General features: G+C 31.8%; 1 protein-coding gene across 2 annotated transcripts in view; it reads left to right on the top strand.

Moving 5' to 3' along the window:
* LOC127709852 (cAMP-dependent protein kinase regulatory subunit-like) overlaps nt 1-26855 on the top strand; it is a 102364-nt gene that overhangs the window by 52091 nt on the left and 23418 nt on the right. For both annotated transcript variants that reach the window (XM_052215522.1, XM_052215521.1), the window contains exons 3-5: nt 10299-10390; nt 16509-16570; nt 23342-23388. In XM_052215522.1, coding sequence (XP_052071482.1) covers nt 10299-10390; nt 16509-16570; nt 23342-23388 — 201 coding nt within the window. The remainder of the gene's footprint in view (nt 1-10298; nt 10391-16508; nt 16571-23341; nt 23389-26855) is intronic.

The raw sequence follows: 26855 nt of genomic DNA, 5'->3' as shown, positions 1-26855 counted from the left end.
TTAGAATTTTTCACATGTAGATTCACATTTTTAATTCTAAATAGTTTGTCTCTCATTGTTTCTAAAATTGTGTAGGTTACAATAACAACTTTTTACATAAAGCTTGATATTTAAGAAGGAAGAAGAGCTAAACAATACATATTTTTATGCCCCCGCCATAGAGGAGGGGCATTAAGTTTTACCCTTGTCCGTCTGTACGTACGTACGTCCCAAAATTGGTTTCCGTTCTCTAACTTTAGTTTGCCTCAACCAAATGTTATGAAACTTATACACAATGCTAATTACCACAAAACACAGATTAAGTTTGAAATTTGGTGGCGTCACTTTTTTGTTATTTGAAATGTATACATGTTTTCATGATTTCACTTTTATTATTATTTGTTTATGTTAAGGTCAGTTTCCTAATAAATTAATAATAAGCAAACGGTCACCTATATTAAGTTTGTAGAATGATTGTAAGGAATGGGTTATGATTTTGGTCTGACAGGAGACACAAAACCTTGACCTCATTTTCATAGTTCAGTGACTTTCACATTAAGTTTGGTTATAGATCAGTTTCTAATTTTATCTTTGAGTTTGACCTTATATGTGCAGTCTGTTTACTGTTTTATGGAAAAATAAACATATGTGTATCCCATAATAGTTTGTTTAATATATGATGGTTAATGGGATCTTGAACACTTTCAGTAAATTATTATGTCAAAATCAAATTTGCAAGACCTCTCAGTATATATCCACAAAAGTTTGGGACAAACCAGTTTGAAATTTTTAAAAGAAATTGAAGTTAAACAGAAAAAGTTTGATAAGATTAGATTTTACTAAAAGATGCCAATTTTTCTATTTTTACTTGTATTTAAGTGTGTTTTATTAGCTTAAAATGATAGACCAATAAATCAAATCTTGTGCTAATTTTTTTATCATGTAAATTTTATTTTAGCTGTGATATAGCCAATGTGTGCTGACAGATAGACGGTCACCAAGCAATCAATCATTCAGAATATCTTTACTTTTTTATTTTACCTTTACTGTTTTCAAATCTTTTAAATTTTTCAGTTTTCTCATTTCCCTGAATAAGCATTATTATGATTTACTTAACTTAATATAACAGGTGTGATAAAGTTGTTTCTAAAAGTAAAATTATATAATGCTAATGTTATGATCAGCAAATCATATACAACTTCAATTGAAATATGAAAAGATATAGATTGTATAAGTAATACATAGCACTAAGATGCATTTTTAAAAAAAAGGGAAGTGAAATCGATTGAAATATCTTCACTCCATTTAAAAAGTTTGCACAAGCATTTTGACTATTTCCTCGGTTGTTTCCAGAGTTCTTGAAATCATTTTTGCTTGGGTGGTCCTTGAAGAAAATCTGCTGGTCCTCACTGTTATTTCTATTTCTTAATACCAAAATTGTGTTGGTCCTTTGCAAAATTTTGGTGGTCAAAACCTTCAGACATCATCACTCTTCAAGAACTCTTGTGTTTTCTAAATAAATATTGGTATTGTAATTAGGCCATCTTTTCATGTTATGTCATATTATAGAATAGAGAATTATAAGAAAGGGGAAATTGTGTCGAAGAGACAACGACTTAACCAAAGAGCAGAAAACAGCCTAATATGCCAGAGTTATCTGTCCTTAAGACAGCAATTTTTCACTTTGATTTTAAAATATTATCTAAGTGCCAAAATAATTGACTACTCGAAATATAGATGTTATTCTGGTAATTCATCAATACCTCTTTTAACATTGTCTGGTGTCAGAGAATTTTATGGTTGCACACAATAATGAAAAAAAGAAAGAAATTCACAATATTCCTAATCCTAAAAGAACTTACTCCAAAGAATCAAAACTTGAAATTAGAAGAAAGGGAAGTAACTGTTGAAATCTATCAAGTCTGTAGGACAGCCATTAGATATGTAACACTTCATTTGGACTCTATATATACGAGTGCTTGTAAGAAGTACATTAAAAAATGTATCCCTAAAAATGTTGAGTTCGTATTGGCCAGAGCTGTAGTTATAAACTTTTATTATTGTTGCTGTTTTCTAAAATACCCTCCATATCCAGTGGCAGTCTTAAATTTTTTCACCTGTTATTAGGGTCTGCTCACTTTTCAGAACATACCTATTTTGATTTTATTTTGAATTCAATTGCATCCTGAATAAGCATGCCCTATTAAATAGTATTTGCGACTGGAAGATAATCCAAGATCAATTAATACATCTTTTATAAAGGGATGTCGAATTACATGGACAAAAAACATAAAATAACTATTTTGTTCTGATAAATATAAAAATAAGAGGATAATGGTATGATTGCAAATGGGACAACTCTACCTTACCAAAGACCTTATGAAATTGTTGCAACTTTAAATACATTCCTTTCACTTATCTTTGATGTTATTATACCCTATGCAACAAAGTTGCACAATGGTTATAATGTTTTTGACCCATCAGTCTGTCCGTCTGTCCATCTGTCCATCCTTCTGTCTGTCTGTCCGTCCTTCTGTCTGTCTGTCAGTCTGTCAGTCCTGTTCTTGTCATCACAACTCCTCTGAAACCACACAACAAAATTTCATGAAACTTTGAAGATAATGAGGACATACTAGTAAGATGTGCATATAGACAGGAAATTATGATTCTATTATTTCTTTCAAGGAGTTATGCCCTTTTGAACTTAGAATTTTGGTCTAAATATACTACTGCAACAGTTAAAATGTCATTGCAACTCCTCGCAAACTGCACAACAGAATCTCATGAAACTTTGAGGATAATGAGGACATGCTATGCAGAGATGCATATCGACAGGAAATTATGATTCCATTTTTTTCTAGGAGTTATGCCCTTTTGAACTTAGAATATTGGCCTAAATATACTACTGTAATAGTTTGTCATTGCAACTCCTCTGAAACCACAGAACAGAATTTCATGAAACTATAATTTCTGTTTTGAATATTACTGTACATCAACCTTTATCATGAAAATACTGTTTGTATCTGACAGAAGCCGTTCACACTTTTTTTAATTAGAAAAAAAATCAAAAAACAGAAAATAGAATTACATAAAATGTACTTTATCAAAGAATCTTACATAACATTTTAGTAGCAATCAATACAATATAAATTTTCTAAACTTGTGAGATTTTGACAAGCCAGACTATAACCGATTTTTTTCCTATAAAATTTCATAACCAAATTTGATGAAAATTAATATATAAAAATGTGTCAGTCTAGTCTGCACATCAAGACTCTGTAAAGTAATTGGATATCCCTTCATGTATAAGGATGGAAATAGAATTGTACATCAAATGTCTCGTCCAATAATACTCTCACATACACAGTAAAATGATAGATCAGTTGACAGGTACCAAACCACCACAAGGATAACACTGTGGATTCATTATTATTCGTTGGATACCAATTTTCAAGGATTTCATGGGTACAAGTGAACCACAAAATTAAATGTTCAACGAATGACATATTTTGTATAGGCTTGTAGGCAGACTTTTGGCAAAACCACGAAATTAAATATCCACGAACATGCAAGTTTTCCTTAATCCACGAAAATTGGTACCCACGAAAATAAATGAATCCACAGTAATTATTGGAATGTAGAAAATTCATCAAAGTATGAATTTCATTATAAATTGTTCCCCTTTTAATCATAATGCATAAGGATTTACAGTTTTAAAAACTATTGTTCATGTAGGTAAAAAAGTACACCAAACACTGTGAATGGTTAACAATATTCTAAACAATTCACTGAGAATCTTGTTCTTTCTGTGTAATATTTTCAAAAGTATGCCAAATGCTGTGATTGGTTAACTACATCCTAAACAATTGATATTGGACCAATGATTTGATGCTATTTTCCTTTTGGTTTATAAATGATAACATTGTTGTTTCCTGTTCTCTTTGTTGTGTGAAACACAAATATTCTGATAGCAAACCTTCCTTTCAGGAGAGAGAGGTACCTGAAGGATGTTTGTTGCAATATCCAAGGAGGTTCTGAATGGGGGTTTACAGAATAAAGAATAATGGGCAAAAAGTTCAGAATAAAGGGATTTAAAATAAAGAATAGACAAAAATAGACAAAAAAACAAGAAATAAAAGAGAATAATGGTAGAAATAAAAAAAAATCGAGAAAAATGATCTAAAAAGTTAAAGAATAAAGGATTTGAAGGACCCCGGGCATCCAGTGTTCTAGGTTAAAGTTTCTATACACCAATACATCAATGAATGTAAAACTGTGAACTCCATCTTTGTTATTTGTCTGATAATTAACTCCTTATTCAATCTTTTAAAGGGAATAAAAACTATTTCGTTATCTTATATATATATAGTCTCTAATCCAGAATTATTTAGAATTGAAATCCTAATTATGATATGTTTGATGTAATATTTGTAACAGGTTAATACTCAGTTTTAACATATTCAACTCAAGCACTGAAATTTAGGAATTTCCAAAATAAACAAACAAACAAATACTTTATTTGACCATCGCAGTACCCACAATGAGCAGATTAATTTTCAAACATAATATAAAAGATAAAATAAAAATTGATTAAAACATTATAATATTATTATTAGATCACCTGGCCCAAAGGGCCAAGTGAGCTTTTCTCATCACTTGGCGTCCGTCGTCCGTTTTTGGCGTCGTCGGCGTCGTCGTTAGCTATTTACAAAAATCTTCTCCTCTGTAACCACTGGGCCAAATTTAACCAAACTTTACCACAATCATCATTAGGGTATCTAGTTTAAAAAATGTGTCCTATGACCCCGCCAATGAACCAAGATGCCCGCCATGGCTAAAAATAGAGCATAGGGGTAAAATGTAGATTTTGGCTTATATCTCTGAAACCAAAGCATTTAGAGTAAATTTGACATAGGGTAAAACTGATTATCAGGTCAAGATCTATCTGCCCTGAAATTTTCAGACAAATCTGACAACCTGTTGTTGGGTTGCTGCCCCTGAATTGGTAATTCTAAGGAAATTTTGCAGTTTTTGGTTATTATCTTGAATATTATTATAGATAGAGATAAACTGTAAACAGCAATAATGTTCAGCAAAGTAAGATCTACAAATAAGTTGTCATGACCAAAATTGTCAGTCGACCCCTTTAGGAGTTATTGCCCTTAATAGTCAATTTTTAACAATTTTTTGTAAATTTTTGTAATCTTTTACAAAAATCTTCTTTTCTGAAACTATACTGAGACAAATTTAACCATACTTGGCCATAATCATTATTAGGGTATCTAGTTTAAAAAATTTGTTCGATGACCTCGCCTTCCAACCATCATGGCTGACTTGGTTAAAAATAGAACATAGGGGTAAAATGCAGTTTTTTTGGTTTATATCTCTAAAACTAAAGCATTTAGAGCAAATCTGACAGGTGGCAAAAATGTTCATCAGATTTAGATTTATCTGCCCTGAAATTTTCAGACGAATCCGACAACCTGTTAGTAATTTTACAAAAATTTTGCAGTTTTTTGTTATTATCTTAGATATCATTATAATATCTAATATCTACCGTAATACTATTAATTATGATTTTAACCTTATTTTACATGATTTCCAAAGCATCAGGGAATACAGGTGAGCCACACAGGCTCTTGAGAGCCTCTAGTTCTCAATTTAATTGATTAACATCTAATATCAAAATAAATGAAATAAGTGAGGAAAAAGGGGCAAAACAATACTTTTTTGATACTTTGTATAAATTGCTTATTTCTTGACCAACTTCAATAGGGTTTAATTCAAAGTCTTGAATTCTTTGGGTTCTTTAATATGCTGAATCTAACTGTGTATTTAGATTTTAGATTTTGTGCCCCCTTTTACATTGAGGTCCAATGGTCTAAAATTAAACTTTGTTTGATTTCATCTAAAATTGAATTATTGGTGTTCGATATGCAAAATCTAGCCATATATATAGATTTTTAATTTTGGGCCCCATTTTCAAATTGGTCCATATCAAAGTCCAAAGGGTCAAAAATTAAAACTTTGTTTGATGTCAACAAAAATTGAATTCTTGGGGTTTTTTGATATGCTCAATCTAGCCATGTATTTAGAATTTTTAGAAAGTTCTGTCGAATATAAACTTGGATTTAGATTTTTAGCCTGGTTTTCTAGTTGGTCCAAAACTTAACTTTGTTTGATTTCAAAGAAAAATAAATATATATGGAATTGTTTGATATGATGAATCTAATAGTGTATTTCAATTTTGGATTTTGGACCCTGTTATCAAATTGGTCCACATTGAGGTCCAAATGTTCAGAAATTAAACTTTGTTTGATTTCATCAAAAATTGAAATCTTTGGGTTCTTTGATATGCTGAATCTAACCATGTATTGAGATTTTGGATATTGGACTATAATAGGAAAATGTCCAATTTCAAATTTTTTAGTTCTTAGACCACATTCATTCTGTGTCAGAAACCTATCGTGTCAGATATTTAATAACAATCCAAATTCAGAGCTGGATCAAGCTTGATTGTTGTGTCCATACTTGCCCAACTGTTCAGAGATAGATCTCTGCCGTTGTATCAAGCTGTGCCCTGCCGAGCACTGTATTCATTGGTGATAATGGCATGAAATATTTGTATACAGCTTTATATTTCAGATGGTAAAATATCTGGATACTTCGTACCTTGTATTTCAATGTCTTATGTTCTGAAGTATAAAAATAAGAAGATGTGGAATGATTGCCAATGAGACAACTGTCCACCAGAGTACAAATGAAGTGGATGTAAGCAATTATAGGCCACCATACAGCCTTCAAAATGAGAAAAACCCATACCCTATAGTCGTCTATAATGGCCCTGACATGAAAAATGGTCATTGTCCTTGATGAAATCAGCTCTTTCGTTAGAATAGTTGGATATGGAGCTAAAAAAGGGAAAGGGAGGGGGGAATAACTGGGCTCAAGTAAGTCCTGAGTGAGTTGGTCTTATCACCTCTAATAACTGTGCTCTCATTTCAGATAAATCCTGAATTAGGAGGCTTTTAGGTCATCAGTGAAAAATAACTGGGCTCCCATTCCAATTTAGTCCTGAGTGAGTGAATCTTAGGACTAATCAATAAAAAATAACAGTGCTCCCATTCCAATGTAGTCCTGAGTGAGTGAGTCTGAGGTCTAATCGGTCAAAAATAATTGGGCTCCCATTCCAAGTAAGTCCTGAGTGAGTGAGTCTTATCAGGTCTAATTGGTAAAACAACTGCAAATTAAGAAATCTTAAGGGAAAGAATCATGATAAAGGATAAACCATAAAAGAAGGAGTCTGCAATACATATCAAACAGTGGCAGAATGGTCTAAGTAGTTCATCTAGTGTACTACTAGCCTGTCAACACAGAGGTTGTGAGTTCCCACACGTGGCAGGTGCTTTTAACTTCAATCTTAATTGTCTACGGATTACCAGTTTTCCTGCCAAAGGTCACGATTATCTCTTGCGACTCAGGCTTCCTCCACCAATAAAAACTGGACATCACAAAACAGCCAATAAGTTCTGAAAGTGGTGTTAAAACACCAAAAATCAATTAGACAGTGCTAAGTCATCTCTAGGTGTTTTCTTGATCCTGTTGTAAGATATTAGCTTTTCTGTACATTGTTTTAAGATAAAGAACAGCAATGAAAGTAATGTCTGTTAACTTATCTGTCATTTCTTAGTATTTACCATTTTTTCTTAGACTCTTACAAATTCGTTTGGATGAAATTGGGGGATAATCTATTATTCATCAAACTGATTATTTTCAAAGTCATTGTCACGTTTTTTGTTTTCACTTTTGCAGTTTTGCAGTTCAAAAATTAAATTCAATGGTTGTTACTTGAGAAGTTCTCATATATCACTTTTGTTACAAGACGTTTGTTTTCCCCCTCTTTATAAAGTCAAAATAATTCCTCTTCTGATTTATATCTTTAGACCGTAATAGTACATTTTCAACTGGTAAACAATGGGACCATGTGCTATATATGGAAAGTTAATTAGTGTGATTGGATAACAATATCCCATGACATATATGTTGGTCAAGAGAACCAAAGACTAATGCCGCCATTTCGCCACGATCTAGAATGATAAATTCCCTTGTCATTTTAGAAGATTACATCATATATCTGATTGGATTAAATCACAACAGAAACCGATTAGGATAATTTTATTAACTATTAAGTTTCCTATCATTCTTTGGTATGATGAATTGTTATTTTCGCTACATTAATTTAATTTCAATTCCAGACTCTTGCTTTATAAAAGACAAGATTATCGGGATGAGAAAAATCCATATCTTTCTCTTGGTCAGAATAGTAGGAGTAAAATACCTACTTAACCCTTAACCATCGCTATAGTCATTAGTAGTTGTCAAAAAAATCATTTACCAAAAATGACTTTATCCCTGGCCCTTCCATTTATGAATGACATTAGTAAATTACCAGAAATATAAAATTTTCAGTTCTCCAAAGGGGGAGGAGCTTAAGTTGGTGGATTACTACAAATTCACGATTTATCTCTGATTTTGGTTATATGCTTGTTTGATATTCAGTTTTCCATTTCTGTTGCCAATATTAGTAGTATTGGTATTTGTCAAGTTGTATGAAACATTTTATTTAGGATAATTGATAATTAAGAATGGAAATTAAAATGGATATGTCTGGCCTGGATAAAATGGAAAGGGAATTTGATTTTAGAAAACCTAAATTTTCTGATGATGTAAGTTTTTAAATTAAATTACATGTTCAGATTTTTTAATTTCAAAAGTCAAAAGTACAAATTTCCTGATTATGAATATTTACAAAAATAAATCAGTTGCATTTTCACTAATGTCTTATTTTATGAAGACCTTGAATTTTATTTTGAATTGGTTTAAAAAAGCAAACTTGTAGCAGATATATCTTTGCTTATATGCTGAAACTTTTTTGAAATTGTAGGGGTCCCAGGCCCTTGTGGGGTTTTTAATGAAGTGACTTAACCGCAGGCCTATTACTTTGATATGATCCGATAACAGTCCAAAACATTGAACGATTATCTGAATACAAGCAACACAAGTGACAAATTTATGAGTACTACATTCCCCAAAGAAGGGCCTCATTCTAATTTGTAAATTGTCTTGATCAGGATAGATCTAAGAAATAAGAAAAGCCAGCAGTATATTCTGATATTTTAAGCCTCTTTGTTGTAATACTTTATTACAGCTGATGCTTCTTTATGGGGTATCTCCTTATGACAGAGATGTAGGTCTGACCACACATACAAAATAAAAATTAGAAAAATGTTGCCAGTTGTTTTTCGCTATTTAATATTTTCTCAGATCAATGTTTTTGATATCCACGCTATTGATATTATTTTGTTTGTTTAGACTGTTTCAAGTACACTACTTTCAGTTAGTCTTTATTATTGTGACAATGCGACTGTGCAGCGAAACTCATTTAGATCCGTCGTTGTCATTTTATTTGCTTATCTACCTCTATTTTTATGTTATTGTTTGTTTCGTTCAGTTAATATCTTCAGAATACTAGTGGATGGTACTGTTCATGGGTTAAAGGATTTTTACACAAAGGTTTATTAGAGTTACCTGAAATGCCGAGATATTGTGTGCATAGTACATCAAACAATATTCTCAAAATACACTCAGAAATAACCATATATCGCTAGAAATAATTCTAATATTGCAATTCTGGATTTTGATAGTTTCAGAGATGAAAGAAATCAACATTTAATAAGCAATATAAAGCCACTCATTACAGCATAGACTTGTGTTGTATTATTAATAATTGACAGTTACAAATATTGAAGTTAAATAATGAATAACAGAAAGCAAAAAAAAAACAACACAAAAATATCTTGTTTATTTAGCATCATGGTATGCAATGAATGATAATTTAACATGCAACTATAGAGAATTTAAATTAAAATTGTATCAAAGTAAAATATGATGCTAAAGGTTGAGGAGAGAACACTATATCTGGATTCACATGATCAAGGCTACGATACTGTAGGGTTTTCTTTAGTCTCAATACAGACCTCTTCAAAAAGGGTAAATACACTTCATCTTCAATGTAGATCACTGATTTGTGATGACATTTGCCACTTACCTACTCAAGATCTGTACTGAAACCTTAATTGGAAGTCTGTTTTCTTCACCACTTACTGACAAAAATGAAAATAAACAAATTGAATAGAAAGTGGACTTCAACCCATCAGTCACACACTAGATAGTGATAGAATTGTAAAGTAGCCTCACACTGCTGCTGTGCTATCTATCATCTATCATCTGTATTTTCATATATTGTTTGTTTATTTCAGGTTGTGCCAAAGGACTACAAAACCATGGCAGCATTGTCAAAAGCTATCGGCAAAAATGTTCTCTTTTCTCATTTAGATGATAATGAAAGAAGGTGAGTAGTAAAGTATACATGATCTTTCCACTGACGCTTGACGCCTCAAATATCTTTGGGTCACAATATCCCATGAAGTGTTTCCCCTGAATGACCCCAGAAAAACTGGGGCAGTTCATTCATATAATAGAAACTGGAATCTCTTGTATTGAAAATTGACAAAAAAATGTGTTATGGGTTTTGCTCATTGTTGAAGGCTTTACAGTAACCTTTAGTTGCTACGTAGCATCTATGTCATTTGATCTCTGGTGGAGAGTTGTCTCATTGACAATCATACCACATATTCTTATTTTATTAGAATGTTTGTCTCAAACTATTATAAATGAGTGTGGTTAACACATTATAATGTGTATGTTTTATGTCTAAAAGACCTAATAACTGAAATCCCATTTGATAGTGAGACCAATTTCTAAGGCAGAATGCTCAGTTTGGCTTTGCGGAATGTATAAATATGTAGCAACTCTGATTTCAATGGGAGATGTTAAGCCTGGTGCCACTAGTTTGGAGAGTGTTCCTTTCTATCTACATAAAACAAGCATGTAATTACTGTTTGAGGGGTCTGTAGATGACCTTATTGCAGGGCAAATATTCTTCCCCAGCTAACAAACATACCCTCTTTATCCTGTCCTCATCCCTCTCAACCAAGTTAGCAGGACCTATATTATTGATTAGTTGGTTAGTTTGTTAATCGTCCTAAATATGCATGCACCTGTCCTAAGTCAGGAGCCTGTTGTACAGTGGTTGTCGTTTGTTGGTGTGGTTCATAAGTGTTTCTCGTTTCTCGTTTTTTCTATAGATTAGACCGTTGGTTTTCCTGTTTGAATTGTTTTACACTAGTCATTTTTGGGGCCCTTTATAGCTTGCTGTTCGGTGTGAGCCAAGGTTCCGTGTTCAAGGCCGTACTTTGACCTATAATTGTTTACTTTTTACACATTGTGACTTGGATGGATAGATGTCTCATTGGCACTCATACCACATCTTCTTATTTATATGAACTGTTTACCCCTACACATGATAGCAGACAATCAATTAATGAGGGTAGGAATGCCCTTTATTGTCAAGCATCAAACGTCCATTTTTCACTACCATGAGCGTCAAATGAGCCTAAATTTTTTATCATCATTTGTCAAATCTCATTTTGTAGCTAACCATTAGCGTCAAATGGAGTAAAATGTTTATCCTTAATGTTATTTGATGGAATATGTTACTGTCATTCATCATGTAGGGTACCCCATTCCTACCCTCATTAATGTATGGCGGACAATTCCTTAAAGGGATATAATCAAAATACATTCAAGTTATACATAAGGAAAAACTCACTGATGAGCATAAACCCACTGGAGAGATGGGATAGGCTATCTTATTCAATGCCAACTTTTTGAAATGTACAAGTAGAGGTAGTTTTTTTTACCAAGACCTTTTATGGTTATAATCTGTGACTTTTATCACAAAAAAACTTGTTAGTCTTAATAATACTTATAATGTCATGAACATTTTAATGTAGAACTTTGTATATGTGACTGTCCCAAGTGAGGAGCCTATAATTCAGTGGTTGTCGTTCATTATTTTTTACACAAATCAGGCTGTTAGTTTTCTCGTTTTAATTGTTTAACATTTGTCATTTCGAGGCCTTTTATAGTTGACTATGCGGTATGGGTTTTGCTCATTGTTGGAGGCCGTTCAGTGACCTATAGTTGATAACTTCTATGTCATTTGGTCGCTGATGGAGAGTTGTCTCATTGGCAATTATAGCACATCTTCTTATCTTTATATTGAAATGTAAGAGTTTTTGCAAGAAAAATAACAAAACATTATAACCATTGAGTTAGGGCAAGACGGTAGAATTTGTGACATGAATATAAGTATGCATCTTTAAATTAAAGTAAAGTTCAATTTGGTACACCTAAGAACTGCCATGAGCCCGTATTTACCATGTCTGATTTGGCAACAACTCTTAAATGCCACTGCATTTGACATTTGATATGACAAATGACCCAGGGCATTCAGTACTCAACTCCCAGAGCTAGCCGTCAAATTTTCTTGCAAACGACTATTTACAGAAGGATTAATGAAATATTAATCATACTGTAAACGAATGTTTGTAAAAAAAATTGTTAGTTTGAACTGATGGTTGTTTATCTGAAATAATATTTCTCTCTTATTTAACTTGATTTTGAGGTTCCTTACGAATAAAGAGATGCTGGTTACACATCAATGAGACACCAACCTAACAACACGAAACACCAAAAGACAGATCTACATTTCAACACACACTCTTCAATAATAGACATGTTATTTTTGAATTTTTGTTTGTTTGTAGTAAGTTATAAGATTCAAAATTTTAAAAATTAAATTAAATTCTTTACTGTGTAAATTATTTTTTACAGAGTTATAAAATTTTCTTTAATTCTGGGACCTTGACCATAGTAAATAAAAAAAAATAAAATTGAGATCCCACCATAGTTTATCTGAATCCACTGAATCTAAGATTGATTGATTGATTGTTGCTTGCATAACATTCAGAGATATCATTCTAAGATACAGAGCCTGAAACAGAACATGATACATTGAAAGCATTTCAATCATAGAATAAAAACCTATATCTCTGTAACATCAGGATTTAAAATAATGACTTTAAGTAGAAGAGACTATTTTATTAGAATTGAAATATGAATGTTTGAATTTGAGTACCTCTAGCTAGCTGTCTCAATAGTAAATAAATTTAGATACTAGTACTTCTTTGGTGGCACATATGTATATGCCCTTCACTATGGCACATATGTATATTGGCAGCCACTGTAGCACATATGCATATGATTGGCTCATATACAGGTGTGCCACATGTGTGCCACAGATGCATTCTCTACAGAAAGACACAATTTTGTGACATCACCCTCAAAGTTTCATACTGGACTTGTACTCTTAATTCTTGTCATTTCTTAAGGCTTAAAACCACTTCTTTTAAATGTAGCAAGAATGAAGATAATTTGATTTGAAATAATTATTAGTATACAATTGCATTTTATAAGGGTATTTAAAATGTCACAGACGTAATGACAACAAAAAGAAAATTTAAATTAAAACAAATTCTTCAATTTTAACACATAAAATATTAGTAAAACTTTGTTCAATTCTAAATGTCAAGAAAATTATATTCGAAGGAGTCTGCAAGTCAGTTCGATCTCATTATAATCACATTTGACATCCAAAAATAATGGTTTTAATTTACCCTTTAGGCTATATCAACTTCAGAATTAAGATTAAAAGGACAATTATATAAAATTTAATTTAAAAAAAACTTAATATTTGTCATCTAATTTGATGTTGACATTAGAACAGAAGTGATGATGATGTGATGTTTATATTTATAACAGATGTAAGGGAAAAAGATAAGCAGAGGCTCAGTTACCTAGACTTTTAAAGTTTATTCTTATGTCAATGTATGTTGTACTGTTATACATCACTGTCCAAGGTTAGGGGGAGTGTTGAGCGCTCACATACATGTTTAAGCTCGCAATATTCTGTATGTGCCTGTCCCAAGTCAGGAACATGTTATTCAGTGGTTGCTGTTGATTCATTTCTGTTAAATTTGTTTTACTTAGATTGTATTGTTATAAATTAGTCTGTTAGTTTTCTCAAATGAATTGTTACACATTTTTTATTCTGGGCCTTTTATAGCTGACTATTCAGTATGGGGTTTTCTCATCATTCAAGGCCTTACAGTGACCTATAATTGCTTACATCTTCATCATTTGAACTCTGGTGAATTATTAAGTTGTCTCATTGGCAATCATACCACATCTCCTCATTTTAATATAGGATTCCTAATTTTAGCAAAAAATTTTCATATTGCTGTTATCAATCTCTTAAAATGTGGTACATTGGGACCATAATGGAAATACTATTTTTCCTAGACACGATGATGTTGCAATGATTGACATCAATTTGTCTGCAACACATTTATAGTGGAACACAGTTGTCCTGATATGTCATGGTAGAGCTTTGTTGATTAAATTATCTCTTCAGAAATATTCATGTTTCTAAAATATATCAACATGTGATTATTGAGTCCATTTTCCACTTTCATAACTTTGTCATTCATCACCATACTGGATAAAACTTGCTTAAAGGTTCCAATAAATAAGCTTCTATGAAATTCTATGTTAATAATTGTTGTAATTGTTCACATTTCTCTATATTCCAAGTCATCATAAGTTGTCAGTAAGATAGACATATGAGTTGACCTGAAATTATGTATTGAATATTTGCTGCTTGACATCAAGAAAATAATAATATAACCAGAGAAAAGCATTGCATATTGGTGGGAGAACTGCACAAATTAAAGAGACTTTTAAGAATAATTTAGTTATCAAAATATTTTCTCAATGTTAACACTGGTGAAAAAATCTTAAAGATAAAGCACCAATGTTTACCAAGTATGACAATTATGATTGTAATAATGGTGTAAGTTTCCTTTGAAGTCCATCTCATAATTGGCACTTGATTTGCTACTCCCTAGAATACACCTATAAAAGAGAATTAGATATAAGATGCAATTTTGGACATAATGAGATATATTGACAACAAGAAAAAACAATTTGGTTTTCCAAAATATTCTAAGCAATTTATGGCATTACTGAATCTAACTTTAAGTCCACAATCACAAGTTTGTAATAAGTTTAAATCCTCTTTCCTGATATTTTTAAAACATAAAAACAAGTAATGAAACCGTAATTTGCATTTTATTCTTTGATATGTTTTGAAACATTAAATGCAATTACTACATCTTTATCATTTGACATGGAATGGTAAAAAAAAATATGAAGATTTTATCGCCCACAGAAATCTTGGAAGTAATTTTGATGATTATAATTACATAACCCATTTAACTTCAGTTTATGCGTGTAAAGATGTGTTCCATTAACATTCATTGAATCTTTTGAAATATCTTACAATAAAGCAAAATTGCAAAACTTAATTGATTTAAATTCTTAGAGAAAATTCAGTTTATTGACAGTACATTTACTTTTATAAGAAATTGAGAATAAATCTGAAATTGTATGTTTATTGCTTTACAGATCAAAGTCTCTTTTTAAAATAATGATGAGGTACTTAAAATCAGATATGCTAGATATGGTTAGTGAGATTAATTTATCAATTTTTTACCAATTGGTTCATCAAGATTCAGTAAATTTATATAGCATTTTTTCACTATTTTGTTTAAGACAATAGAAAAAATGCAGTATTTTTGGTTGACATACCCTCTAATTTTAAGTCTAATAATAAAGGTTTTATCCTATTCAATCTGTAAGCCAAATAATTTTTACATGTCACAAATTACTGTATAAAATGTCTGAACTACCGGTACTTGTTAGAATTTGAAAACCAAGCACTGTAATTGAAAACATTTTTTTTTACCCTTTAATGTGCATTATGTACAAAAACATTGATCAAGATTTTGATGAACAGTCATAAAACAGTTTTAAAGACACATTTCTGATAGATTTATTCTGCTCTTTGGTCAGGTTGTTGTCTCTTTGACACATTCCCCATTTCCATTCTCAATTTTATTTTCAAGCCATTACACTCATACATAAAATTTTTGGAAAAATGGAATAAAAAATGGAACTTCCAGCTTTCAGTACAGGAAACAAATGATCAAAATTAAAGTTCAGACCAAAGTATACATAATTGTTCCTCTTGTTTATTACAGTGATCAGACCAAAGTATACATAATTGTTCCTCTTGTTTATTACAGTGATCAGACCAAAGTATACATGATTGTTCCTCTTGTTTATTACAGTGATCAGACCAAAGTATACATAATTGTTCCTCTTGTTTATTACAGTGATCAGACCAAAGTATACATGATTGTTCCTCTTGTTTATTACAGTGATCAGACCAAAGTATACATGATTGTTCCTCTTGTTTATTACAGTGATCAGACCAAAGTATACATAATTGTTCCTCTTGTTTATTACAGTGATCAGACCAAAGTATACATGATTGTTCCTCTTGTTTATTACAGTGATCAGAACAAAGTAGACATAATTGTTCCTCTTGTTTATTACAGTAATCAGACCAAAGTATACATAATTGTTCCTCTTGTTTATTACAGCGATATTTTCGATGCCATGTTTCCAGTGCACAGACATTCAGGGGAGGTCATTATACTGCAAGGTAAATATCTATTATAACACAAAAGGACAGAAGTACATTCCAAATAGCAACCCAATGACACTAATATCAGACATCTAGAGGCCAAGTATACACTATCTTCTACATTATACAGGTCTATACAATATACCTTGTTCCTTATATTTCCTAATAAAAGGTTAACGGTAACAGCCCTTACCTCATTAATATGCCTTGTTCCTTACATTTCCTAATGAAGGGTTATGTCCCTTACCTCATTACGTCAAAATGTGCAAGGAACCTGGAACAAAACCATTCACAAGAGTAGATAAGTTCAGATAAGTTCAAATATTAAGGAATATTTACTAAACAAAATTAAAACCTCCCAAAAATTTTATATATAGAAAAAGGGGGGTCTATTCCTCAAGGGCATGTGTTCTGAATTGCCACGACTTTTATGTGCACCATAGATTCTATTTAGGGCTTGGGGATTTAATGGTCATATCCTGCACTGTCATACAATGTATCACAAATTGTTTAATATATTAAAAAGCAGTTAAGATTCCCACCCATTTATACCATTAATATTCTAATTTGCCATGACAATTCCTTTCTAGGACTATAATGTGTTAATGTTCAATCTTTTCTATAATGGAGTGACTTCTTTTGATGAAGAACAGATATTAGCTATAATGCACTAAAGCAGCTTCATCCTAATTTTTTATTTAACCCAGTTTTTTTCATCAAACTGACTAAAAAATCAATAGAAGACAGAATATTGTAATTATATAAGTAACATTAGTACAATAGAATTATAGTATAAAAGTGCTTTGAAGTAGGAGTTTGCCTGTGGAAACATATGGCTTTGTATTTCCATTTCAGTTCGTTAACAAATAAATTATTCATTTAGTGTTAAGATAGGTTTTCATGAAAAGTAGATGTGAGGAGACAACGAGATATCAATTGGTTTGACAAGACATCAGCTGGTTAATTTTCCTTCCTTACCAGCCTGCTAACAATACAGATCTTGATTAATTGGCCATTTGATAAATTTGTGGTGTCTAGAGTTGGTGCTTTGGTACCTTGGGTAATGTACTTAATGTACTGGATATTTGCTAAACAGAATATTTGTTTTACCTAATTTATAGAGGAAATTTTAAAATATTAAATGAGAAAAGATGAATTCCTGTAGAATTGTTGAAATTGGCTTAAGCATGCATTTAAATTAGAATACTGTAAATTCAGAAATTATTGTGAGGTTTTTATTAATGCGAATAATGCAAGTGGATTAAGATCGCAATAATAAGAACTCGCATTTTGATATCTGATACTTATATCAGTGTATACATATTTTCCTGAAATTGCAATAGTTAAACTCACATTTTTGTCTTTTCTTCAAAAATCACAATAATAAATGCACACAATAATTTCTGAATTTACAGTCATATTTTTTTTATACTTTAAGCCAGAAACTACAAAGTCAAATATGTATGAACAAATGATTTTATAAACACAAATGTAGATCACAGGATGTTTTTTTTAACTATATTCAACAAACTTTTGAAACTGTATTCAACAAGATGATATTCTTATGCCAGTCCAAGTTGTTATCTGTTGTTTTCTTTTTTCTTTTGGGGAATTAGGTGTTGATTACTGATCTTCGATGGTCTTTGTGATATTAATTCACTGCTATTTTATACTCTATGCAATTAAGAACATGACATATATTGGATAGACTCCTACCTTGCGTTGAAGACTTTATGGTGATCTCTAGATGATATTTGTTGTTGTTTTTTTGTGTTGTCAGATTGAGCTGACTAATTGATTTATAACTGACATCTCGGATTTTTAATTAAGAATTGAAAGTTTTTTTTTTTTTTTTGTAATTTTATAAGGTTGTTTAGCGTTGAACTGTGCTCACGTTTTTAGTGTAACGTTTTTAGCTGTAACACCCTATAAAATTACAAAAAAAAGTATTCAATTCTTAATTAAAAAACTGAGATGTCAGGTATAATACAATTAGTCAGCTCTTATACATGTAATTACATTTTTTTTTTTTGCTACAACAATAAATTATGAGTTAAATCAAGCCTTTAAGTTTATTTTTCTTTGCATTATTTAATCATTGTCACAGAGAGCACATTCAGTAATAGATGTTGCATCTTAGAGGGAAATAAAAAGCAAGTTTTGGAATGCTTTGTTTCGCATATGAAATATCTACGTAATGAATAATAGATTAATGAATATAGTAAAATGTCAAATGAGGAAAACAAACAATTTTCATCTTATACTTATAATCCACATTGAGGACTCTCTTGGCTATGATCCACAGGGGGGGGGGGGGGGATGGGGTCTCAACATGGGGTTTTGGGTACAGTTGTGCAGCTGGGATTTAAAAAACACCCCCCATTCATATATTGAATAATTGTGAAATCCCTACCTATACATATATTTCACAGCGAAATCATAACCCATTCAGTGAAGATCGTTGCACAACAAACTGAAAAGTTATGACCCATTGATATATCACAATTGGTCAATTACTACCTATAGATATATTTCCTCTAAAATTGCACCCCATTGATATATTTGACGTATCAAAAAAGGGACCCATTCCAGCAGCACATATGTGTATACCCCGTGCTATAATCATAAACAAAATATAGTTGGTTAATTGTTGAATACTGTATTCACTTTCAGTAGATATCTGTCATTTTTACGCGTCTCAGGTTGCAGTCTCATTGATGTATACCCTTTATCTCTTTTATTCACATGTAAAACTTAAAATAACCAATACAAGTAGGTTTGAACTTTAACCAACTTAAGAGGGGAATGACACGCTTTTGGGATGTTGGATATAAGGGGTAAAAAAGTGGGATCAAAGAAAAAGAAGACAGAAAGCTTTTCACAGCAAGCTGTTCACCTGCAGTTCTGCTCTTTTTATACGACCGCAAACAAATTTTGCGGTCGTATATTGGTATGACGTTGGCGTCGTCGTCGTTGTCAACCGTCGTCGTCGTCCGAAGACACATTGGTTTTCGCACTCTAACTTTAGTTTAAGTGAATGGATCTCTATGAAATTATACCATAAGGTTCAATACCACAAAAGGAAGGTTGGGATTGATTTTGGGGGTTATGGTACCAACAGTTAAGGAATTAGGGGCCAAAAAGGGGCCAAAAATAAGCATTTTTGTAACTTCCAGACATAACTTGTGTGTTAGTGTATGGATCTCTCTGACATTGTACCACAAGGTTTCATATCACAAAGGGAATGCTGGGATTGATTTTGGGGGTAATTGCCTCAAAATATTTAGGAATTAGGGGCCAAAAAAGGGACAAAAAACAAGCATTTTTCTAGTTTCATGACAATAACTTGTGTGTAAGTGTATGGATCTTTCTGAAATTGTACTACAAGGTTCCATATTACAAAGGGAAAGCTGGAATTGAATTTGGGGGTAATTGCCCAAAACGTTTAGGAATAAGGGGCCAAAAAGGGGCCAAAAATAAGCATTTTTCTAGTTTCCAGACAATAACTTGTGTTCAAGTGTATTATGACCAGGATCTCTCTGAAATTGTAGTGCAAGGTGCCATACCACAAAGGGAAGGCTGGGATTGATTTTGGGGGTAATTGCCTCTAATTTTTAGGAATTAGTGGCCAAAAAGGGGCAAAAAACAAGCATTTTTCTATTTTCAGGACAATAACTTGTGTGTAAGTGTATGGATCTTTATGAAATTGTACTACAAGGTTCCATATCACAAAGGGAAAGCTGGGTTTGAGTTTGGGGGTAATTGCCCTAAACGTTTAAGAATTTGGGGTCAAAAAGGGCCTAAAAACAAGCATTTTTCTAGTTTCAGGACAATAACTTGTGTGTAAGTGTATGGATCTTTATGAAATTGTACTACAAGGTTCCATATCACAAAGGGAAAGCTGGGTTTGAGTTTGGTGGTAATTGCCCTAAACGTTTAGGAATTTGGGGTCAAAAAGGGCCTAAAAACAAGCATTTTTCTAGCTTCAGGACAATAACTTGTGTGTAAGTGTATGGATCTTTATGAAATTGTACTACAAGGTTCCATATCAGAAAGGGAAAGCTGGGTTTGAGTTTGGGGGTAATTGCCCTAAACGTTTAGGAATTTGGGGCCAAAAAGGGGCCTAAAAACAAGCATTTTTCTAGATTCCAGACAATAACTTGTGTTCTAGTGTATCGATCTCTCTGAAATTGTTCTGCAAGGTACCATACCACAAAGGGAAGGCTGGGATTGAGTTTGGGGGTGATGAATCATAAGGGGGTTCAAAGAATTTGGGGGAGGGATTTTTTTTCCTTTTTTTTTCTTTAAAATTTTCCATTTTAAATTGGTTATTTCTGATTTATATATAAAAGCAAATAATAATGAAATGGTTTGAATAGGTAAATTAAAATTTTTTAAGTTCTTAGACCACATTCATTCTGTGTCAGAAACCTATGCTGTGTCAAATATTTAATCACAATCCAAATTTAGTGCTGTATCAAGCTTGAATGTTGTGACCATACTTGCCCCAACTGTTCAGGGTTTGACCTCAGCGGTCGTATCAAGCTGCGCCCAGCAGAGCATTTTATTTCATGGGTGTCATAGTTTATTGCTGCTTCTCCTTAAGTTGTTAACCCACTGTGAAAAGTGGGAAGTCGGAACAAATTACCAAAAAATATTGGGATTTGGGAAATGAGAACCCTCAACTTAGTTTACCTAATTTTGCTCAATATTCAGAAAAAAATTGAGAAAAGATTGAATTTTGAAGGAAAAAAGTTGCATGCTCAGTTATAGCAAATAAGATGAGAGGAAAGATATAAAAAGGAAGTATCATCAAGAAAGTTCCACTTTTAGTTCTTTTAAAGTACTTTCAGTAAATTAAGTCAAACTACAGCAACCTTAACTGTTGATTAACAAGTGTTTTGAAAGACATGTATAATCCATTTATAATCCTAAAATAAAATGCGGCATGGATTTATATTCGTTATTCTATTATATAAGCTTCTTGACGTGATTATTTGTAAGATAATTGAATCTTTTCTCACAGCTGAAGATAGACATTGCACTTTAAATTTATTTTCAATTCCATTATACAGCCAACAGGGAGAAAAATACTTTAGAAATTTATACTTGATTGAACAGAATGAAACGTGTTCAGAAACTTTTGAAGATAATTGGGTGTTAATGCAAGTATTAAGTCACTTTTGAAGTTAATTGGATGTTAATGCAAGTATTAAGTCACTTTTGAAGATAATTGGGTGTTAATGCAAGTATTAAGTCACTTTTGAAGATAATTGGGTGTTAAAACAAGTATCAAGTCACTCTTGAATATAGTATTTAGTCACTTTTGAAGATAATTGGATGTTAATACAAGTATTAAGTCACTTTTGAAGATAATTTGATGTTAAAACAAGTATCAAGTCACTCTTGAATATAGTATTAAGTCACTTTTGAAGATAATTTGATGTTAATACAAACATAAAGTCACTTTTAAAGATAACAGGTATTTTAATGCAAGTATTAAGTCACTTTTGAAGGTTATTGGTATTAGTATAAGTATAAAGTCACTTTTGAAGATAATTGGATGTTTACACAATGAATTATACATCACTTTTGCAACATTGATTATGAAGTTAAAGTTTTGACTTTTTCTGATTTTTTGGTCTAAAAATAGAAGTGTTAACAAGATTATAGATAAATCGTTTGCCATTGTGAAGTGCCCTTATATGAGGGTGGTTTGTTAATTTACATAAAACGATGGTTTGGAATTACAAGGTATAAGAACACATCTCGCATACTAATTGGGGGAAAACTAACACTTTTGGTTATCTTTTAAGAAAAACATCTATTTCACATCTCACATACTAATTGGGGGAAAACTAACACTTTTGGTTATCTTGTAAAAAACATCTATTTTCTGAGGAAGTAATCTAATTTAAGACGATAAATGTTATATTGCCATGTCAGCGCCAATTATTCTTGTGTTGCTAATAAAATGTTAGTTTTTCTGGTTAATGTGGAAATAGTCTGATTTCGTCAATGCTGAAAGGCGGAAAAATTGCATACCAAATAGAAATATTCCAGACACAATTACCATGTGAAGATAGAAGCATTCTGTCAAAATTAACCTTTAAATTGCATTCCTAATTTGTCAGTGATTGAATGATTTAAAAAAAAAACAGTCTTCTGGAAGCTGAAACTATAATAAATTAACTAATTAATTGTTGCTTAGACTATGCACCAATATGAAAATAGCGCTTTCAAAAACCTAATAATAACTTTTTGAAATAAAATCGAAAGTTATTGTTTCACAGATTGAATAATGACTTTAAAGTCAATTTTATTGTAAGTTTATTTTATTGCAAAATACTTTGATTAAAAAAAATTAAAAAGTATCTGAATTTATATATTGTAACATATTTTGTTGACATAAGATTTGTTTCTGAGATCATCTGAGAAGACCTTTATCTAAAAGAATTTCAATATAAATTTCAATCAGTCTATTGGAGAGATTTCAGTATATGCATTCTTGACTTGTAATATGATATTATGCCAAACAAATTAATCGTTATTCACAAATCTAAAGCATCAAAGAGATATGAATTTTATATTTGTATTAGGAGTTGCTGCATTTTGAAGTACGTTTTGCCTTTGCGTTGTTTTAATCTACCATCTCCTTTTATTCATAGTAAATTATGGGGAAGGATCATTAAAATTGTTATATATATATTGTTGACATATATTACTTGAATATATATGCTTTTAAATTTCATAATCTGTTGCTATGATAAAACTATTATTACATTACAGGTGATGAGGGTGATAATTTCTATGTTATTGACCAGGGTGAAGTAGATGTAAGTACATGTACACTTAAGTTGAATGAGGTGTATAACTTCAGCTTTATTGACCGGTGTGAAGTGTTTGTTTGTATAAAAAAACCTCATCAAAGATACCAGGTAGGCTTATAATTAATTACATCAGACACCTGCTTTCTCTACAAAGAACTCTTCAGTTGTGCACCTGCTATTATGTCATTGTTCGAGAATTTTTTTCTCATTTTTCCAGACTTGGGACTTATTCTTTTTTCAGCAAAATTTATGAAAGATAGTGCAAGTTTAATGTAATCAACTCTTCCTTCAGTTTCAACCCAGAACCCTGAAACTTCACAGGAAGATTGCACATATATTGAAGCTGTGCACCTGCTGTTATGGAATATTTTTAGGAATTTTTACATCTCATTTTTCAAATATTTAAATGTTGAGTCAAGAGCATTTGCCATTGCTTAAGAAACATTCTGTGAAAACTGGCCATTTGAGTCAATCCATTTTTATGCCCCCACCGTGGCAGAGGGGGCTTTAAGTTTTACCCTTGTCCATCTGTACGTCCATCTGTACACAATACTTATTACTACCAAACACAGATCACATTTTGTTCTCAAGTTATTTCCCTTTATAAGTGTAAAAATAGGCAAATGTTTCCGCAATCTATCTTTACTTTGCCTCTACCAAATGTGAAAAAAACTTATACAGAAAGCTTATTACCACCAAATACAGATAAAATTCCAATTAGTGGCGTCACTCTCACTGTTCTCAAGTTATATCCCTTTATGAATTAAAAACTTAAAGCTTAAATTGCCGTATATTTTGAAACTGGAGCACATTCCTCTCTTTAAGCTATATGCAATCATCTCTAGAAAATTGTGTTTGTTATAACAGACAATAAGTTCTGAGTTCTGTTTAGATTAAGGTACAATTATTTATTTCTGATCAATATATTTTTTGGTCAGGACTGTGAAATATTATTGCATTTCCTACAGCTTGTTAATTTTGTCTTGTTTTATGATTTCACTTAGAAGCTAATAGATATTATTTTTCTATGGAAATGCAGTGAAATAATAAGTAATGTTTGGTCACAAATCAGATTTCTTGTTATTGTTTATTTTTATAGCATTTTCTTCTTGTTTATGGATAATTTTCCTGGTTGATTATTAATTTTCCAGTAGTTATTGTTAATTTATGGTTCTGTTTTTATTAGTGTTTTCTCATTATTCTGCTATTTATCTGTCAGGATATAAAAACTAAATGAAATCATCATGGTCAAGGCATTTAAGACTGGAAAAAATAAATTGTTTTTAAAGGATTTATGCTAAATTGAAGCAATAAAAAACATCCTACAAGTTTCTTTATATAGCCTCTACTTCTGCATCCCTGAATCAATGTGAAGGTCAAGGTCATACTTGATAACAATGGTTGTAAGATTACCTGCAGAGGACATTTACACAAGGTCATGGGCAAAATAGAGCATAGACGGAAAAGCTTATAGGTGTAAAGGTGGTTGAGAGTTATCACACTTTTATGTATTGTCAATGACAACAAAAATCACACATGGCTAAGAGGAAAAAGTCCTTCAAAATCTTAGATATTTAATTGAGAAAAATCATTTCAGCTCCATCTGTTCTTGTACTCAATATTCCATTCAGTTTTCATCAAATTTGATCCATTGGTTGAATTTTAAAGTTTTTGTTATGCCCCCGCCGTAGCGGAGGGGGCATTAAGTTTTACCCTTGTCCATCTGTCCGTACGTCCCAAAATTGGTTTCCCTTCTCTAACTTTAGTTTGCCTCAACCAAATGTTATGAAACTTATACACAATGCTTATTACCACAAAACACAGATCAAGATTGAGTTTTGGTGGCGTCGCTTTTACCGTTCTAGAGTTATGCCCCTCTACAAATAGAAAAATTGCTGAATTTTTCATATCCGTTCTCTTACTTTAGTTTGCCTCAACCAAATGTTATGAAACTTATGCACAATGCTAACTACCACAAAACACAGATCAAGATCGAATTTTGGTAGCGTCACTTTTACCGTTCTAGAGTTATGCCCTTTTACAAATGGAAAAATTGCTGGATTTTTCGTTTCCGTTCTCTATCTTAAGTTTGCCTCAACTAAATGTTATGAAACGTATACACAATGCTTATTACCACAAAACTCAGATCAAGTACAAATTAGGGTAGAGTCACTTTTACAGTTCTTGAGTTATGTCCCTTTATAACATTATATGCAAGCAGGGGCATCATCTGTGTCCCATGGACACATTCCCAATTTATTGATAGATTAATTGTTAGCTGTTCATAAAATAGCAGGACATTTCTTACAGAATGCTATTTAGTTCTCAGGTTAAAGGTCAAGGTCACAAAAGTGGGTTTTTGAAATGATTCTCTTTCATCTAAATTATTCAATAACAGTATCAGAGGTCAAATGTTCAGAGTTTTAGTTTATAAAAAAAAATCAACTTGCATGCAATTTTCCCTTAGTATCCTAATTTGCACAAAATTTGGACATAAGGAGAAAAAAAAACAAGTTCTTAGATTAAAAGTAGAGTCTGATAGCAATGCAACAATTAAGAGAAAAATTCAGTTACAAGATGAGGACTAATGTTTTGTTGAATTTAGTTTGAGGTACTATTTTAAACATCACATATATATTGACCGATAGAACTATTCTATCACTTTATTTCTTTACAGTGAAGACCATTTATTTGTTATCCAATTTCCTTTGCAAGTGGTCTTGAGAACAAGTTCTTCACTGTTGAAGTCAAGAGATTTGCTTAAGTAGATATAAGAAGATGTGGTATGGGTGCCAATGAGACAACTCTCCATCCAAGTCAAAATTTATAAAAGTAAACCATTATAGGTCACAGTACGGTCTTCAACACGGAGCCTTGGCTCGCACCGAACAGTAAGCTATAAAGGGCCCCAAAAATTACTAGTGTAAAACCATTCAAACGGGAAAACCAACGGTCTAATCTATATAAAAAACGAGAAACAACACTTGCAATTAATCACAGAAATAACTATTGAAACAATATGAACTTCTGAAAAAAATTGACCGAATTTAAGTTGCAAGAAATTCCTTTCAGAGAAAATGCCTTTTGCTGTAACAGGTTGTGTGTTAATTGTCCATGCTCGAGGTAGCTAATTAAGGTTGTCATTTTAAAATGTTATTTACAAAAGAGTGCTTTATACGCTTTCTTAATGCCACCTTGGATGTTTATTGTACAAATTGTGCATTAACATCCTATTCTTGTGATGCTTCATTAATGACAGACAATTAGATGTTTAGGAAAATGCAGAAAACTTTGCTCCCAGATAAAAAAAAATTGTTATCTTTTCAAAAGCTTGTGTTATACATTTAAAATTGAAACTTGATTCTTTAATCAGTTTTAACATGTTGAAAATAAAAACAAACCTTTAGCTTTGAGGATTTGGAACTGTCAAATGTCTTGTTTTTAATGTTGCAAAACTCTCTTAATCCAGCATA

This window comes from Mytilus californianus, unplaced genomic scaffold, assembly GCF_021869535.1.
Source record: "Mytilus californianus isolate M0D057914Y unplaced genomic scaffold, xbMytCali1.0.p SCAF_7, whole genome shotgun sequence".
NCBI lineage: Eukaryota > Metazoa > Mollusca > Bivalvia > Mytilida > Mytilidae > Mytilus > Mytilus californianus.
The sequence above is the reverse complement of the archived record's forward strand: the minus strand, read 5'-3'. Positions and strand labels throughout refer to the sequence as shown.